This window comes from Peromyscus maniculatus, chromosome 22 (assembly GCF_049852395.1).
Source record: "Peromyscus maniculatus bairdii isolate BWxNUB_F1_BW_parent chromosome 22, HU_Pman_BW_mat_3.1, whole genome shotgun sequence".
Classification (NCBI taxonomy): domain Eukaryota; kingdom Metazoa; phylum Chordata; class Mammalia; order Rodentia; family Cricetidae; genus Peromyscus; species Peromyscus maniculatus.
The window spans coordinates 4,491,032-4,509,179 of NC_134873.1; the positions used below are offsets into that span (position 1 = coordinate 4,491,032).

An 18,148-nucleotide genomic window follows, 5' to 3' on the forward strand; every position below is an offset into this window, starting at 1 on the left:
TGCCTCTGCCTCCTGAGTGCTGGGATCAAAGGCGTGCGCCGCCACCGCCCGGCGCCCCTTACTTCTTACTGAGACACTGCCTCACTAAATTGCCCATGCAGGCCTGGACCATCCTCCTGCCTCAGCCTTCTGAGTCCGGGAGTCACCTGGGTTAGCTTTGGGCCTGGCTTTTCCTCTCTTCCGTTTGTCCTCGGTGAGGCTCCGTCCAGCTTGGCTGGGAGGACCTTGCACAGCACCCTCGGGAGCTCCTCCTCGGCTGCCTTCTTCCATCTCCCATTTCCTTACAGCCCCGCGCAGGCCGCCACTGCCCCCTCCCTCCTCTCTGCCCCCCAGCAGCCCCCTCTCCACCCAACCACGGCAATGATCGGACTCCTCTCTCTCCTTCACTCACACCATCCTCCCAGAGACCCCCACCTGGTGCAGCCTCGCCCACATCTGCCTGCTTGCTCTCGGCCCCTGCAGGCTCCCCCTCGCTCAGTCTGTTGCAGCCACTGAGACGCCTACCCAGACCCTTTGCATTTCCAGTCTGGTGAGCTTTCTCCAAGGCCGAATGCTAACATCTAGAGCTCTGAGCCTACACTCCTGAGCTGCCCCTGTGCACCAGAGGCCACCCCACATTGCCTCCTCCATTCTAGGAAGACAGCAGAGGTGAGGGGTTCCTTTCTGCAGCCAAGACACCCAGGGCCCCGGGATGGGTGGCGCACGCACATCTCTAATCCCAGCGCCCGCCCGGGAGGCTGCATAGTGAGTTCCCAGACAGCCAGAGCCACGTCCTGAGGCTCTGTTTAAATATAAAATCGGAAAGATTAAAGACCCTCAGTGGGAAAGGGGGCCGTGCAGAGCTACCCACCCAGTGTGTTATTCCCCCCACCAAAGAGTCAGATGGCCCTTCAGGCGGGCCCAGGGGCAGCTGTGTGGCTGGCGGGTGGGCAGAGACAAGGCAGTCAGTGTCCTCGGCTGGGCGGCCTGTCCCCGGCCAGAGGGGACCAAAGTCAGGCGGACACAGCCAGCCGACACAGAAACAATGTTCTCAGTCGTCCCAAGAAGACAGCTTCCGTCCCTCTGTCCCTGCCGTCCCCAGATTGTCGTCGCGTGGTCACAAGCACAGCTGAGCCCCTCCCGCGCCCCTCCCCACCCCCGGGCGCCGCTGCGGTGATGGATGGCGGCCCGCGGGAGGCGGTCGCCCTGGCAACCTCCCTGTCCCCATGGCAACGCGAGGCCCTGAGTGTGGAGGCGGGGCCTGTGCTGAGCATCCACCCCCGGCCCAGAGCTAGGGGGCTGCGAGGCTTCCCCTAGCTTTTGGGGGGCGGTGCTGGAGGGTGGGAGGGCGCTTGCCTTTTCTCCCATTTTGGTTTCTGGCGTGCCCACGCGTGTCTCTGGAAAGGGTCTGGACCAGGCAGTGAAGGTTAAGAGGGGAGAAATATGCAAATCATTAAACCCAAGTCATATCTAAGGGCCCATGCCCGTGACTTCAGCAATAGAGAGACTTAGGCAGGAGCACAGTGAGTTAAAAGCCAGCCTGGAAAACTCGGTGACACCTGGTCTCAAAATACAGAGTAAAGAGTGATCGTGGCTGAGGCTGAGAGGGTGGATGTTCCCCTAGCATGCGGGAGGCTGGGGTGTGGGCAATCAGTTCAAGGTCATCCCTAGTTACACAGTGAGTTTGGGGTCAGCCTGGGCTATGTGGGACCCTATCTCAAAAACTAAAAATAAACTGGAACGTACGCAAAAAGCCTTTAGTCCCAGCACTCGGGAGGTAGAGGCAAGTGGACCTCTGAGTTCGAGGCCAGCCTGGTCTACAGAGTGAGTTCCAGGACAGCCAGAGCTACAGAGAAACCCTGTCTTGAAGAAAAACAGAAATATTGATCTTTTGTGTGTGTGTGCCTGCAAAAGGAGCTGGGCACAGTGGCCGATGCCCATCATCCCTGCCCTTGGGAGGCCAAGGCGGGAGGTCTTCAGTAAGCTCAAGGCCAGCCCGGGCTACAGAATGAGCCCAGTTTCTTAATGAAACACATTAAGACACTGAGAGAAGCCCCCACGGAATGACCCTCGGCTTCTGGTGGGGGCTGGGAAATGCCAAAGGTCTTACATGCACCGAGACGCAGGCCGCTGCACTGTGGGCTGTGAGTCCCCAGACAGCTGACTTGTGGTCTCAAGCCTCTCCTGGTGCCTCTGGGGACAGCGGGCACCGGCTCAGAGCTGTTTACTGAGCACCCTATGCCCACTCACCCCGCAGCTCAAGGAGCCGCACCTCCTGGGGATAATTTTAAAGCACTTGGGGGGATCGGCTCCTTCGTTGATGTGTGTGGGTGGCTGAGGACCAGGGAGGGCGTCGTCTCCTCGCTCCTGAGATAATTCAGCTCCAGATGAGATAATGGGAATCCAGTGACAGCCGAGCCCAAGCCTTGGCTTCCAGTTTTGTTTTTGCAAGGCCCAGAGAGGTTATGCAACAGGCCCAAGGTCACCCAGCGGACAGGGTGGATCTGGCAGGGATAGGAGAAGGGGGGGGGGGCGGAGGGGCGCTGTTGTTCATGTTTATCCCTCCACAGCCTGGGCAGCTCCAGTGTCCAGCCAGACAGAAATTCGAGGGATCAAGCTGGTCAGGCGTGGAGCCCAGCGCCCAGAACATTCCTGCGGCTGAATGAAAGGAAAATGCTGATGGTGACCTTGGCCAAGAGGGGAGGGGTGGTCACCAGGGCGGGTGAGGAGACTGGCCCGGCAGCCCCTCCCCCACTGAGGCCTCCGGCGTGGGGCTATGCAATCCTGTCTACTGCCCCCTCTCTCGGGGTGCCCTGTGTCTCCCGGGCTCTCAGTATTTGACACCTGCAGACCCGAAACCCCAGGCATTTCCCAGCCTGCTCCAAGCCCTAACCTAACCTTAGCCGTCAACCGGCCTGCCCTGCCCTGAACACCAGCCTTCCCTCCCACCTCCAAGCTAAACTGGGCACAGCCTCTTCCTCCAGGTAGCCCTCCAGCGAGTCTCCTAATCTCCAACCCCAGGATTACATGCAGCCTCAGGCACGGCGTACAGACTCCACCCGCCCTGAGCAGTGCAGAGGACAAAGCATAGACCAGTGCAATAGCCACACTGATTATTAACCTGCCGCTGGAGAAGAGGCTGGACCCTGCCCTGGTCCTCGCGCTTGCTAGGCGAGCACTCTACCACTGAGCTAAATCCCCAGCCCTCTCTGGCATATTCTAATGTAGAGACCAGTTTCCACAGGCGCTCCCCCCCTCGACCCCCATAACACTTCCAGGAGTGATCTTCAAAGACTTGGGGCCTGCTGTGACCCCAGGACCTTGGTACTTGCCATCCTGCCCACTGGGTGCAGTATCCCCCAGATCTCCACAGGCCGGGCTCCTCACGCAGGCGTGCCCTGACCATGCTAATTTTCAACCTCCGACACTTGCTAGCCTCCACCGCGGGGACACTCCCTTATGGTTCGTATCCCACAAGAACGATGCTGCATCTTTTTCCTCCCAGCTCTGTCTCCAGCTCGGTGTATACAGCAGGTACTCAATGATTGCAGGACCGGTGACGCATAGTCAGGGGACGTCGCCCTCAGGATACCTGCACTGTGAGCACTTCAAGTGACTTCAGGGACCCACATTTATCCATAATGGGGCCTGGATGCCTAACACCCTGAGCAAACTAACACATAAACCATTACTGTCCACAGGTGGATGATGGGTGGGTGCACACCCTGACCACCCACAGAGGAGCAGTACTCAGCCATAAAGAGGAGCAAGGCTCCCACACATGTCACAGCACAGGGAGACTTCGGGGACACAAAAGGCCACACAGTAGCCGGGCGGTGGTGGTGCACGTCTTTAATCCCAGCACTCGGGAGGCAGAGCCAGGCGGATCTCTGTGAGTTCGAGGCCAGCCTGGGCTACAGAGCGAGTTCCAGGACAGCCAGGGCTGCACAGAGAAACCCTGTTTCTGAAAACAAACAAACAAACAAACAAACAAACAAACGCCACATAGTATGTGGGACTCAATAACAGAAAATGTCCCCAGAAAATCCAGAGATGGGAAGTGGATTCAGGGGTGCTGGAGATTTGAAAGGGGATGGGGTGACTGCTGCTGGGTGTGGGCTTCAATTTGGGGTGATGGAATGTTCTAGAGCAGTGGTTCTCACCTTCCTAATGCTACGACCCTTCAATACAGTTCTTCACGTGTGCTGACCCCCAACCATAGAATTATTTCACTGCTCCTTCATAACTGTAATTTTGCTACTGTTATGAATCCTAATGTAAATATCTGATATGGGACCCCTGTGAAACCGTTGCTTGATCCCCCTCAGGGGTCACTGCCCACAGGTTGAGAACCGCTGCTCTAGAACTAGATAGGAGATGATTGAACAACTTGGCATCAATATGTAGGTTGAATGTCCCCTTAAGGGAAATGGGATCAAGTCTAAACACAAAACAGCGTGTTTCCTACCTATTCAGAGGGCCACTTTTTCTTTGCGATGGGGTTCAGGTAACTTAGGACACCCCTGACCTCCTACTAGGAGCTAAGGACGGCCTTGAATTCCTGCTCGTCCCTTCCGCCTCTGTCTCCCAGTGCTCGGATGGCAGTGTGTGCTGCTACACCCGCTTTCTGCAATGCTGGTGATGGGGCCCAGGGTCACGTGATGCCAGGAGTGTGGTGTACCCGCGGAACCCCAGCCCCAGAGCACTTCAGATGACACACTCAACACTCCGGCCTCGGGTGGACCGGTACAGGGCCAGGTGCAAAATCCTCCACTATCAGCCTCAAAATAGTCCAGATTTTTTTTTTTTTTTTTGGTTTTTTCGAAATAGGGTTTCTCTGTGTATTTTTGATGCCTTTCCTGGAACTTGCTCTGTAGCCCAGGCTGGCCTCGAACTCACAGAGATTCGCCTGCCTCTGCCTCCTGAGTGCTGGGATTAAAGGCGAGTGCCACCATCACCCGGCTATATTATGTATAGCCTGCTCCAAGCCCTAACCTAACCTTAGAGGTCAACCGGCCTTCTGTGCCCTGAACACCGCATGGCGGTGCCACATGCTTTTAACCCCAGCACTCAGGAGACAGAGGCAGGAGAATCTCTGTGAGTTCGAGGTCAGCCTGGGCTACAGAGTGAGTTCCAAGACAGCCAGGACATAGAGGGACCTTCTCTCAAAACAAAAACAAACACACCAAACAAATAAGAGACAGAGAGAAACAAAGAGACAGAGACAGAGAGAGATAGAGAGAAGACAAAAGACACGATCTCATCTCCCTCTGGTATCACAAAACCCCAGCCTCTGTGCCCACCGCCACCCCCATCTCCTCCGTGTCTCTGCCTCTTTGCTGGGTGCCCAGGCCGGGCCACACCCTCCACAGCTGTTCATGTGCAGCTGGCTCCACGGGGGCCGCTTTCTCAGTCATCCGGGGCCAGGCCAGGCCTCCATCACCATCCTCAGACACACCACCGTGCTCTGACCCCCTAGTTTCTTCTTGTAAAACCTCCAGGAGACACATGGCCTCTGCAGCCCGACCTGCGCTCCAGACACAAGTCCCGGCTCTCTGGCTCCTGAGCGCCAGCCTCTCAGCCCGGCCTGCCCTCCTGGGCCTCACCCCGCCATGCCCTTGGTCCTTTAGTGCAGACACTGTGGCTCTGCAGCCTGCAGGGACCGGGACCCGGGCACAGGTCGCAGAAGGCTGTCTCCCTGTGCCTGTCTGCACCACCGGTCTGGCCGGCAGGGGTTCCCGGCCTAGCAGGTCCTCAAGAACCCTTGACAGAAAAGGCCCAGGGTAGAAAGGGCCAAAACAAAACAGGAAACCTTTCGAAGACTCGGAGACTGAGGCAGGGGGGTGGCGGATGGGAAGTCAGCCTGTGCTACAGTGAAAGCCTGCCTTAGGGGGAAAAAGAACCTTTAAAAAAAAAATCTGCCAGTGGTGCCACCACTCAGAAAGCTGAGGCCGGAGGCTTAGGAAGCTGAGGTCTTCCTCGGCTGTGTCGTGAGTTTGAGGCCACTCTGGGCTACGTCTCAAACAAACAAACAGCATTAAAACTGCAAGGAGAGGGCTGGCCGGATGGCTCAGCAGGTAAATGCACGTGCTGAGAAACCTGAGGCCCTGACTTCGATCCCCAGGACCCACATGGCGGTCAGACAGAATGACCTGCAATTTGTCCTTTGACCTCCAGACACGCACCATGCCCCGCCCACAAAAGTAACAAAATAACAAACTAAGGAGAGGACCAACTCCCACAAATTAAAAACAAAAACAAAAAATGAAAAACAAAACCAAATTAAAAAAAAAAAAACTCTCGGGGCTGGAGAGATGGCTCAGTGGTTAAGAGCACTGACTGCTCTTCCAGAGGTCCTGAGTTCAGTTCCCAGCACCCACATGGTGGCTCACAACCATCTGTGATGAGATCTGGCACCCTCTTCTGCCCTGCAGGAGTACATGCAGACAGAACACTGTATATGTAACAAATAAATCTTTAAAAAAATTATAAGCCAGGCGGTGGTGGCGCACGCCTTTAATCCCAGCACTCAGGAGGCAGAGCCAGGTGGATCTCTGTGAGTTCGAGGCCAGCCTGGGCTACAGAGTGAGATCCAGGACAGGCACCAAAACTACACTGAGAAATCTTGTCTCGAAAAACAACAACAACAAAAAACAAACCTCTCACATTTCGAGCCAAATTCCCTTGTACTGGAGAAGAGCATTACGGAGTTACGCAGACATGGGAAGCCAGAGTTTGCAAGTACAACAGCCAAGTAGACACAGAGAAAACCAGAGCTTGCCTTGAAATTCAATGATCAGTGTAGACCTGGTGCCGACACCAGGACACTTACAGGCCCACAGGCTGGGGTGGGGGCTGGGGTGGGGTGAGGTCGGGGGTCAGGATCCAGGGAGCCCCAACCCTTTTCAACATCTCCGTTCTGGTAGCCCATACTCGACACCCCAGCACTCCAGGAGGCTGAGGCAGGAGGATTACTACAGCTTCCTGGCCACCCAAATCTGCCACATATCTCCGAAAGTAATTTTATTAGGTCTTTAAATTTTTTAAAGATTAATTTAATTTTTAGTCTGTGTGTGGATTCGTGCATACGCATGCAATGTCTGTGGAGGCCAGAAGGGGGCGCTGGGTCCCCTGGAGTTGGGGGCCACCGTGTGGGTGCTGGGAACCAAACCGGGGTCCTCTGCACACGCAGTAAGCGCCCTTAAGACTGGGCCATCTCTGCAGTCCCCTCCGTTAATTCTTCAATGTACACCTCTTTTGTTGTTTGTTTTTTGAGACGCAGTTTCTCTGTGTAGCCCAGGCTGTCCTGGAATTCACTCTGTAGCCCAGGCTGGCCTCAAACTCTGCCTGCCTCTGCCTCCTGAGTGCTGGGACTAAAGGCGTGCGCCACCACACCCCACTCTTTTTCTTAATTTTCAAAATATTTTTGTTGTTGTTGCTCAGGCTGGCCGGGAACTCACAGAGATCCACCTGCCTCCACCTGAGTGCTGGGATTAAAAGCCTGGGCCACCATGCCTGACCTTTAAAAGGCATCGTGAAGATCCTCTCTCCCCAGCCTTCCATCTCCCATGTTTTGGGCCATCCAGGGAATGAGTTCAGCCCTTGTGGAAAGGGACCGGGAAAATGGACTGGCCAGGGCCAGTTGGAAACTTCACCCCACCCTGAGTCAACTGGAAACCAAATAGAGGTTTCTCTCATTCACAGCCACATGGGGCCAACCTCACGCTGAACTGCACCCCCCCCCCCAACTCAGTAACCGCTGGACCGCCCACCCGGGGAGAGGCTCGTGAGCCACACAGTGCTTCAGGAATCCACAAGAGCCTTGCAGCAGGTGCTTAGGGACTCTGGGTGTGCTGTGTGGCTCTGGGGCATCACCTGGTCCCCTCGGAGCCTCTGGATCCCCGGTGGGAAAGGAAGGGCTACAAGACCGGGAAACAATGGAGGCCTAAGCAGAGAAAGCCTGCTGTTCTGGACGGGAGGTTTTCTCACCTGTCAGCGCAGCCCCGCGGCCTCCTCCGCCACACCCAGGCCTGTCCCTGCTCCCTTGGGCCAGGCCAGCCGAACAGATAAACAAGCCAAGGGATGTGGGGCAGGCAAGTCCGGGCGCTGGCTCCCCTGAGCCCCTGGCGGGGCTCCCGGGGCGGGGTGGGGGAGCAGCCGGGCCTTTGTCTGGGCTTTCTGAAGGGAAGCACTGGGAGCCAGCCTTCTTGGCCAGGGAGGGATGTGACAGCTCCCACCCATCGGTGGGTGTGGTGGGTCACGGGTTGATCCCCAGAGGAAAGTTGTCTCGTCCGAAACACACCCAGAGAGGGAAGGGTAGGGGGAGCGGCCACCAGCCCAGCCAGCTTGGCTGGGCTCCTATGTCCCGAGCGAGCGCTGGCCGAGGTGAGGACAGGGGCCCTGCGGGGCAGTGACACTACCCCAGTCACCAGGCAGGCAGGGTTGTGACCTAGGAAATGCTTCCCCACCCCCAGGCCTGCCAAACACCCCTCAACCACCTACCCTTCCCACCTGTGGGAGTAAGGGGCTTGGGGGGCGCCTCACATGGCTTGGAGGGGCTGCGTGTCTGAATGACTGGCTGTACGTGCTCTTTGGGCCTCGGGCTCTGTCCAAAGTCTCCCACTGCATCCGCCTCTCTCACAGACCCACACAAGCAGACCCCAGCTCACACCAGCGGGGTCTGGGGACTGAGTACCACCACGGTCTTCAACCTGGTCCAGTCACCCCTTTGAGTCACACCACCAGGTCCCCCCCCTTTCTCCTGCCGGGGGGGGCATTCTTAGAGGGAAAGGGGGAAATGAGATTAGAGCCCCTGACAGGGAACCGCCCGCCTAGTTCTCCGCGGAAATCCACCTCTCCAGCCCGTGGCCACTCGGGACCACATCTGATGGGCCGGAATCGGTTTTGCCAGGAGTCTGCGGACCCCGGTGAGGCCACGAGGAGGGCAGCGCGCAGGAGGGACCGACCGAAGCTCCAGGAGCGGCTAGCCGAAGCTGGGGGAGGGGAGGCAGGGAGCACCCTGGCTTTTGAGGAAGGGTCCCCACTACTCCCGAGGTCCCGTAGGCTCTCGGGGGGCGCCCACCCACAGGTGGCCCAGCTTGGATGAAGGGTCGCGCACGCGTGGGCCCCTCTCCTTCGCATCCTGCAAGCGATGTGTGGGTGCAATCCGGGTCCGTCCCCGTCCCCGTTCCCCCCAGATTGATTGAGGACCGGGCCTGGAACGCGAGGCCCAGCTCGATCCCTCCCCTTTGCAGCTGGGGACGGTCTCCCCGCGTCGCCTCCGGGTCCCCCGTTGGGGGCCTGGGGCGGCGGAGGGCGCGTGGCCGGGTACTCACTCCATCTCCCGCGAGGTCCGTGGGCGGTGCAGCGCGGGGCAGGGCCGACTCTAGGGCCTGGCGGCCAGGGCTTCGCGGCGCGGGGGCGGCACCGGCGCGGGCATCGTCCCCAGCGCGCCGGGTATTGTCCGGGCGCGGCCGGGTGGGCTCGTGCGCGCGCCGCCTCCGCGCGCTCCCTGCGCCCCGCGCGCCCGCGCGCGCCTCCTGCCGGCCGCAGACGCCCCGCACCGGCGCAGCTGCAGCCCAAAGCGTCGCCTGGAGCTCTAGACGGGAGGAAAAGAGCCCAGGTGTATAGCCGAGGGCCTGAAGTGGGGCCCCGAGCCGCGGGACAGCCACGGCAGCAGCAGTTTCGGGGGGACTCAGCTTCCGCAGGAGGCCCAGCCTGGGCTAACGGTTGGATCTGGTCACTTGAACTCAAGAGTTTAGTGAGCCCCATGATGCTGCCTGAGTGAGTGAAGGGGCAGCAGGTTAACTCAGACTTTGTTCCCAGGACCCTGGAGAGCCACAGTTAGCCAGACACGGGGCTTGTCTCCCCTAGAGGGTGCCCCACGTGGCTTCCCGGACTGCAGCCCCGTGGCCCTAGACAGATCCGGCCTTGGGGTAGAGCAGGGAGGGTGCCAGGAGACGCGCCTTTAAGATAGAATAGTTGTCATTGTTTTAATGAGCATGCGTGTTCACCCTGTGTGCGTGTGGAGGCCCAGGGACACCCGCAGCTCCTCTCCAGGAGCCGTGCACCTTGGTTTTGTTTTCTTTTGACGGGGTCCCACTATGTAGACTAGGATGTCCTGAAACTCAGAGAGATCCCCCTGCCTCAGCCAGGCCTACGCCTCCACACCTGTCTATCTTTCCTGGGGATGTGTTTCGCGGCCTCTGTCTTTCTGTCCATCCCACCTCCGTAGACCGCTGGAGGGTTAACAGCATCATCCTCGTCTCACAGCTCTTAGAACGGGGCCCAGGACGCACCCAGGGTTCAGCGAACTTTGTGGATAAAAAGCCAGATAGTAAACATGGTCAGAGTTGTGGGCCAGATGGTCTGTGCCTAAAGAACTGTACTCTGTCGTGGACACCAAAGGAGCAGGAGATATGTGGAGGTGATTGTGTGCCAATAAAACTTTATCAGCATTGATAGGCTGTACACTGTGTGCCAATAAAACTTTATTGACAGCCGGGCAGTGGTGGCACACGCCCTTAATCCCAGCACTCAGGAGGCAGAGGCAGGCGGATCTCTGTGAGTTTGAGGCCAGTCTAGTCTACAGAGCGAGATCCAGGACAGCCAGAGCTACATAGAGAAACCCTGTCTGAAAAAACCAAAAATACAAAACAACAACAACAAACCTTCACTGACAAAGACAGGCTGAGTGCCATATTTTGCTGAGCTTACGTTAGGTGCTCAAACTGACAGCTGGTGTCTTTGCTGTTCCCGGCCTCTGTCTTTTCTGCCTAGGAGAATTATTGAACTCTTACTGTAAGCATTGGTGATTCAGAACAGTGTCTTCAGAGAGGCAATGCTCTTCGTCTCCTGAACGAGCGAGTTAAGGTTTGAAGTTCTTTCTGTGCGAGAGTGAGGGCACCTGCCTGTAACCCCAGCACCGGGGAAATGGAGATGGGAGGAGCCCTAGGGCTCCCTGGCCGTCCATCCTAGCCAAAGTTCCAGGCCAGGGAGAGATCCTGTCTCAAGACACCGGGTGGGTGGCACTTAAGGAACGGACGGACGGACGTTGTTCTCAGGCCCTCACACATTCTCCCCTCCCCCACAGAAGCATGCACCCATGCAAAATAGAAATAGAAAAGTAAGGGATTCAGGGGCTAGGCGTGGAGACGCACACCCTTCCTCCCCGCACTGAGGTAGGAAGGTCACCATATAGTGAGATTTAAAAAAAAAAAATGTTTTAATTGAAAAAGAAGAGAAAAAACCAGACGTGAGCCTGTCACCCAGCTCTCGGGAAGCAGAGGCTCATGGTTCAGGGTTCTCATCGGTTACATAACGAGGGCGTATGGGAGGGCTGAGATCTCAGGGAACATTTATCTCCTGCTCCGGCCCTAATCCTCGCAGGGTCCCCAGACTTTCTCAAGGCTCCCTGACGGAAAAGCTCCCTGGCTTTCTCAAGGCTGTGCAGTGCTCCCGGGGGCTGCTGTGAGCTCCGAGGTTGAGGTCAGCACAAGGTGGTTTCACAACTGATCACCAAAGCGGAAGGAAGTGGGGGAGCAGAAATGGCTCCCCGAGTCGCCGCCCGCACCTTCCCCTCACTGGCTGTGTGTTTTTTCTTTTGTTTGTCAAGGCAGGGTCTCATTATGTAGGCCTGGCTGTCCTGGAACTCTCTCTGTAGACCAGGCTGGCCTCGAACTCAGAAGGACCCACCTTCCTCTGCTTCCCGAGTGCTGGGATTAAAGGCGTGGGCCATCACCACGGGCTAATGTTTACTTTTCACGGTCTGGATGTGTTCCTGTGCCTGTGGACCACACGCATGCAGTACCCACAGAGGCCAGAAGAGGGCATCAGATCCCCCGCAACTAGAGTCAGGAACTACTGTCAGCCACCGTGTGGGATGGGAGCGGAACCAGGTCCTCCGGAAGAGCAGCCAGTGCCCTAACCGCTGAGCCACCTCTCTGGCTCCTCTGTGTGATTTTTGGCAAGGTCTTACTCTGTAAACCAGGCTGGCCTTAAACTGACCGAGACCCACCTGCCAGTGTCTCCAGAGTGCTGGGTTTAGAGCTGAGCACCGTCCATCCAGCCTGGCTTTCTTTCTGTCCTTGCCTTTGTCTCTGTCCTCCCCGCATCTCGGCCTCATTCCGTCTCCAGTTCTCCCTCCCTCCCTCCCTCCTTGTGGCTGTCTCTCTGTGGCTGTCTCTGTTTGTGTCTCTCCCTTTCTCCATCTGAGATCTCTCCCCCGACCCCCACCATGCTGTGCTGTCTGTTGCCATCATCCCCCCACCCCCCACCCCCCCACCCCCCCACCCTCACTCCCCCACCCCCACCCCACCCCCCGGCCAGTCTGGCTCCCTCCAGAGCCCCCGGTGCAGAACTCCATCCTTCATCCTCAGGGCGGCTGGAATGAGCCTCTTGGGGGAAAGGAAGCCAAGACAAGGTGCCCTGTCCCTGCAGGGTGACCGTGCTGGCCCTGTGCCCCCTCCCTGAGCGGCACAGGGGCATTGCTGCCATTGTGCGTCCTGAGTCCATCCGGGTCCTTCTGTCCCTTCCTCCTCCTAAGCCCCCAGCATTTGCATCAGCCGTGGGGGCAGGTCCTACGGGCCGACTTGGGGGCCAGCCTGCTGTGTCCAGATAAGCTGAAGCTAAGACGTTGGCCACCAAATGTGGACGGTGCAAGTCCGGCTAGCGTGTGCTCTAGACTTCACTCCACAGTGCAGGGGGCCTAAGTTCCCACCTAAGTGGGGCTGTGGTAGCTCATGCCTGTCATCCCGTCCCGCACTTGGAAGGTGGAGGCTGGAGGGATTCAAGGTCAGCCTCAGCTACATATTGAATTTGAGGCCAGCCTGGGCTACATGAGAACCTATCTGAACTTCCTCTTCCAAAGGTCCCCACCATGAAGAACCCCAAGCCTAGCACAGATCCTGCCAGACCCCAGAACTCAGGGTCACTCTCTGCTGTCCCCGATTCTTCCAGCCAAGTCTAGTACACAGTAGGAGCTCAATAAATGCAGCAAAGTCAGCCAAACCCAGAGCTCTCCAAAGGATCAGCCTTCCTCATTTCATGATGGGGAAACTGAGGTCAAGGGTCAAGGTGCCAGGGGCAGATGGGTAGGCAAGGCTGGCACTTCCAGGTGACTGTGTCCCCTGAGATGGTGTGAGAGGCAGTCACACATGATGTCTGTGTTCAGCCCGGCCGGGCCCAGATGAATTAGGAAGGTGTTGGGCGAGTCTGGGCTGACAAAACGATCTTCTGGGCTTTCACCAGCCGCGATCTTGGGGACAGGGGACAGTCGAATTGCCTTCCCTGTTTCCTAGAAATGCCAGCTCCACCTCCTGACCACAGACCACAGCCTTGTTCCTACTTTGGGGCTGGACCGTTGGTGAGGGTACCTCCGTCATCCGCAGACCTTGCCAGGGAGCTGCCGTCCTGCTGCCGCCATGGCGCCAGGGACTGGACGCTGGGGCTGCCTGGTGTTGGAGGTGGCCGCTGCCCTGACCCAGCTCACGAGGACCCCTGGTGAGAACCCAAACTGCCATTACACCCTACCCAAGGTGACTCCCGCTGACTCTAGGCTCCCAAAGAGGACCCACATCTAGTCTAACTGCTGAACCGGGAACGGTGGCTGTGGGTTGGAGCGTGAGGTGCCAGGCAGTGATCTTGGCCATCTCATGTACAGGACTGTGGGCTCTGGATTCCCTCATACTTTCTTTTTTATTTTTATTTTTCCGTGTATGAGTGTTTCGTCTGAATGTCTGCATGCATGCAATGTCTGAGGAGGCCAGCAGAGGGCGCCAGATCCCCTAGAACTGGAGTTGGCACTACCATGCTGGTGCTGGGAATCGAACCTGAGTCCCAAGACCAACCAGGGGTTTTAAATGATGGGCCATTTCCAAGTCTCCTCTTTTTAAAATTACGTTTATTTATTTGATGGATCATATGTCTGTGGTGCTTGTGGCAACCAGTGGTAAACCTGCAGGGTTGGTTCTGCCCTTCTATCGCAAGAGTCCCTGGGAGGGAGGTCGGGTTGTCAAGGTTGGAGCCAGTACCTTTGGCTACTGAGCCCCGACAGTGGTCCGGGGTTTCTCTGTTCTTGCCCCCCCCCCCTTATTTAGGGAAGGTCTCACTATGTAGCCCAGCTGTCCTAGAACTTTCCCATGTAGACCAGGCTGGCCTTGAACCCACAGAGATCGCCTGCCTCTGCCTCCCGAGTGCCTCTGTCTTTACCCTTGTCCTCTCAGCCCAGCCTCCACTCCTGCCCCCTGCCAGGGCTGGCCTCCGTTGGCCCGTCTTCCTGTCCTGCTCTTTCACATAGCCACACTTATCCCAGGTTGCTGTGGATCCCGGATTATCGGGGGCCATGAAGTGACGCCACATTCCCGGCCCTACATGGTCTCTGTGAGCTTCGAGGGCCGTCACCACTGCGGAGGCTTTCTGCTCCACGTCCGCTGGGTGGTGTCAGCTGCCCACTGCTTCAGAGACAGGTGATGTGCTGGGGCCACTGAGGGATGAACTTAAGGCCATCGCTAGGATGTGACCCAGACAGGACCAACCCTCCCCCTGGGGCACTTCTGGTGATAACAATCGAATATAATAACTATGGTCACCTTCAACACAAAGTGTGTTACTCTTAGCACTCATATTACTGCTGGGAATGGCAGCCCGGTCTGGGAATTTCAATTAGCCAGAAGGCTGCGTCGGGAGAATGGAAAATGGAAGCTAAGTTTTAGCTCTAGACTGGGAACTTGTCTCAAAAATAAATAAGCAAATGGTTGTAGAGCTGTAGCTGAATAATAGAGCCCCTGCCAAGAATCCCCCAGTGAGGGGCTGGGGGCGTGGTCAGGGTGGAGCCCCTGCCAAGAATCCCCCAGTGAGGGGCTGGGGGCGTGGTCAGGGTGGAGCCCCGCCCAGAATCCCCCAGTGAGGGGCTGGGGGTGTGGTCAGGGTGGAGCCCCGCCCAGAACCCCCCAGTGAGGGGCTGGGGGTGTGGTCAGGGTGGAGCCCCGCCCAGAATCCCCCAGTGATGGGCTGGGGGCGTGGTCAGGGTGGAGCCCCGCCTAGAATCCCCAGTGATGGACTGGGGGCGTGGTCAGGGTGGAGCCCCGCCTAGAATCCCCAGTGAGGGGCTGGGGGCGTGGTCAGGGTGGAGCCCCGCCTAGAATCCCCCAGTGAGGGCTGGGGGCGTGGTCAGGGTGGAGCCCCGCCTAGAATCCCCCAGTGAGGGATGGGGGCTTGGCCATGGGTAGAATACTTGTCTAGCAAGAAGCTTGAGGCTTTTGGTTTCATACTCAGCACTACAAAATAGTATTATGGAAGGAAGAATTATAACCACTAAGGTGTGTTGTGTTCGGTTTAAGTGTGTTTTTATAACTCTTCAATACTGCCAGGACTGGGGCACTGCTGTAGTGGGGGAGGGCTGTAAACCCGGGGACGGTGAGGGGCGGCCTGAGCTCAGGAGTTGGCGATCTTACCCCTCTCATCTCCCTGCAGGGACCTGTCCACTGGCCTGGTGGTGCTCGGGGCCCATGCACTGCTCAAAGCGGAGCCCACACGACAGGTTTTTAGCATTGCAGCTCTTGTCCAGCATCCCAGTTACCAGCCAGCCACACAGGCCAACGACATCTGCCTGCTAAGGGTGAGCTGCAGGAGGGTGGCTGGCAGACCCGGCCCACCTGACTTCTGAGTTTGCTTATTTAGTTTTTTGTGGGGCTGGGGATGAACTCTTTTCAAGACAGGGTTTCTTTGTGTAGTTCTGGCTGTCCTGGAACTCACTATTGACCAGGCTGGCCTCGAACTCAGAGATTGCCTGCCTCTGCCTCCTGAATGCTGGGGTTAAAGGTGTGTGCCGCCACACCTAGCCTGAAACCCCCCCCCCCTTTTTTTTTTTGCATGCTGAGAAAGGGTTCTGGCTGGGCGGCAGTGGCGCACACCTTTAATCCCAGCACTCGGGATGCAGAGGCAGGCGGATCTCTGTGAGTTCAAGGCCATCCTGGACTACAGAGCGAGATCCAGGCCAGCCTGGTCTCCAGAGCGAGATCCAGGACAGGCTCCAAAACTACACAGAGGAACCCTGTCGGAGGTGGGGGGTGGGGGAGGAAGGGTTCTGGAATTCTGTTTGAAGATGTCTGGTAGCACCTCAGACTCCTGAATCCTGTCCTACACCTCCGCTGCCCAGAACCCTCATGACTCCCAGCTCTGGGAATAAAAAGCAAAGCCAAGAGCCAGGCGGCCCTGTTTCTCAAGGGAGTGTCTCAGAGCTGGCCTACAGACACACGGCAAGCTCCCTGTGTGCCGCCGGCTTCAGGGCACGGCAGTTTCGCAGGACAGAGGAGGCAATGAGGGTTCCCACTGCCAGTCCCCTGACATCTGGTACAGGTGGGGAAACAGGCTGGGGAGAATGGGGAAACCGAGGCTAAGGTGCAGCTAGATAGACTAGTCCTTCCCTGGAGGTTTGGTCATTCCGTCCTCCCCTTCAGCTGAGTAGCCGGAGACGTTGCAGAGGCCCCAGGCAGGCACCCCAGGCAGCCCCACGCTGACCAGCACACGTCCCTGAAGAGTGATGTCTAACCTGAGGCCTGAGGCTGAATGGGAAGGTACCCCAGCGGGGGAGCCCTGGGGGAGAGGGGCGGCGGCGCTGATTCCAGCATTCCTCCCGCAGCTGAACGGCTCAGCTGTCCTCGGCCCTGCTGTCCGCCTACTGCGCTTGCCACGGAGAGGGGCCAGGCCACCCTTGGCGGGGACGCGGTGCCGTGTGTCTGGCTGGGGCTTCACGTCTGACTTTGAGGAGCCTCCACCGGCGCTGATGGAGGCCGAGGTGCGCGTGCTGGACCTGAGTGCTTGCAACCGCTCCTGGCAGGGCCAGCTGAGTCCTGCCGTGCTCTGCACCCGCAGCGGGGACCGCCGGTGGCGTGGCTTCTGCTCGGTACGGTGGCCTGGTGCTGGAGAAACCGAGGCCCAGAGGGGTCAGGGTTGGACATAGGCTACCCCTGAGAACTGGGTCCCACTGAAGTGTGACTAGATGGAGAAATGAGGCCCAGGAAGGTGAGGGCGGTTGGACAGGCTGCGCCCTGCACGAAATGCCCTGGGGCAGGCCCGGTAGGGGGCGGAAAGTGAGTTGGGGATTTTAGGGTAGATAGGACACAGAAAAGAGAGCCTGGGGGCTGAGACTTGAGGGAACCTCAGCTTTTTTGAGAGACACGTCAGAAGACCGGGGCACACCGCCACGCTTTTGGGCTGTGTGCTGCTCAAAGACCACAGACCTGTCTGTATAGGAGACGCCTTTGCGGGCAAAGACCCCAGAGCAACACCTAACTTCAACTTTTTTCACTCCAGGCAGACTCTGGGGGGCCCTTGGTCTGTGGGAGCCGGGCCCACGGCCTTGTCTCCTTCTCAGGCCTCTGGTGTGGTGACCCCAAGACCCCGGATGTCTACACCCAAGTGTCGGCTTTTGTGGCCTGGATCTGGGACGTGGTTCGGAGAAGTTCCTCCCCTTGCTCTATGGGATGCTCTATGGGGGATGTTTGAATCTCAGCCCCCTACTGGGGCCGAGATGGATGGCAACCTGCGTCCATTGGCTAGGATCTGGAATATTCCACGGCTTGGCTGGAGACGGCGGAGCACCTGGCATCCATACAAAATGAAGAGCTGTACTGAAGGCTATCAAGACACAGGGCTTATGGCTCCATGTGTGCCAGTGTCACTGAGGGGCCCTCAACCCTGCACTCACCCTCTAGGCCAAGACCTTCCACAGCCGAGATCACCCACTCCCACACCACAGGTCCCCATTCCAGGTGGCTCCCGGCCTTTGTACCTGCTCTGTCCCCTTATGGATTGCAGACTAACCCCGCTAACACACAGGCAGGGACCAATATGCACAGTGAGGACAAAAAGATAAAAAATAAAACAAAATGGTCACTCCACTCCTGGAGTTGCAGATTAGCCTGCCTCAGCTCCGAATCACCCCATCAGCCACCGCTCCTGAGGGCTCCTGAGGGCTCCTGAGGGCTCCTGAGGGCTCCTGAGGGCTCCTGAGGGCTCCCTGAGGGCAGGCCTCCCCTTCCCAGCCATCTTGTCCCTCTACCTCAGACCCCAGAGGGGCCCACTTCCGTCCCTCTGCTCGCCTCCACGCTTCCCAGGGCCCGTGAACACGTGCCGCGTCTCTCTGGAGGCTCTCACGGTTGCTCCACGC

General features: G+C 57.9%; 2 protein-coding genes across 6 annotated transcripts in view; one reads left to right on the top strand and one right to left on the bottom strand.

The window, feature by feature from the left end:
* Palm (paralemmin) overlaps positions 1-9,491 on the bottom strand; it is a 22,915-nt gene extending 13,424 nt beyond the window's left edge. The window contains exon 1 of one of the 5 annotated variants that reach the window (XM_006978226.4): positions 9,315-9,491. In XM_006978226.4, coding sequence (XP_006978288.1) covers positions 9,315-9,319 — 5 coding nt within the window. In that variant the 5' untranslated portion in view covers positions 9,320-9,491. Of the gene's footprint in view, positions 1-146; positions 392-850; positions 1,167-9,314 lie in introns of those variants that run through there. The other 4 variants (XM_006978227.4, XM_076558808.1, XM_042267538.2 and 1 more) reach the window with 4 other exon arrangements.
* On the top strand, positions 7,753-17,605 carry Prss57 (serine protease 57). The gene is made up of 6 exons (XM_042267539.2): positions 7,753-8,906; positions 13,278-13,479; positions 14,291-14,444; positions 15,451-15,595; positions 16,619-16,882; positions 17,293-17,605. The coding sequence occupies exons 2-6, from the start codon at positions 13,401-13,403 to the stop codon at positions 17,482-17,484; spliced, it is 834 nt and encodes a 277-aa protein (XP_042123473.1). The 5' UTR covers positions 7,753-8,906; positions 13,278-13,400; the 3' UTR covers positions 17,485-17,605.
* Positions 17,606-18,148: the final 543 nt, after the last annotated feature.

Coding starts and splice junctions, on each gene's coding strand:
- Prss57 (XM_042267539.2), top strand. CDS start 13,401: ATGGCGCCAGGGACTGGACGCTGGGGCTGCCTGGTGTTGGAGGTGGCC. Junction 13,480..14,290: donor CCAGCTCACGAGGACCCCTG/GTGAGAACCCAA, acceptor CACTTATCCCAG/GTTGCTGTGGATCCCGGATT. Junction 16,883..17,292: donor GGTGGCGTGGCTTCTGCTCG/GTACGGTGGCCT, acceptor TTTTCACTCCAG/GCAGACTCTGGGGGGCCCTT.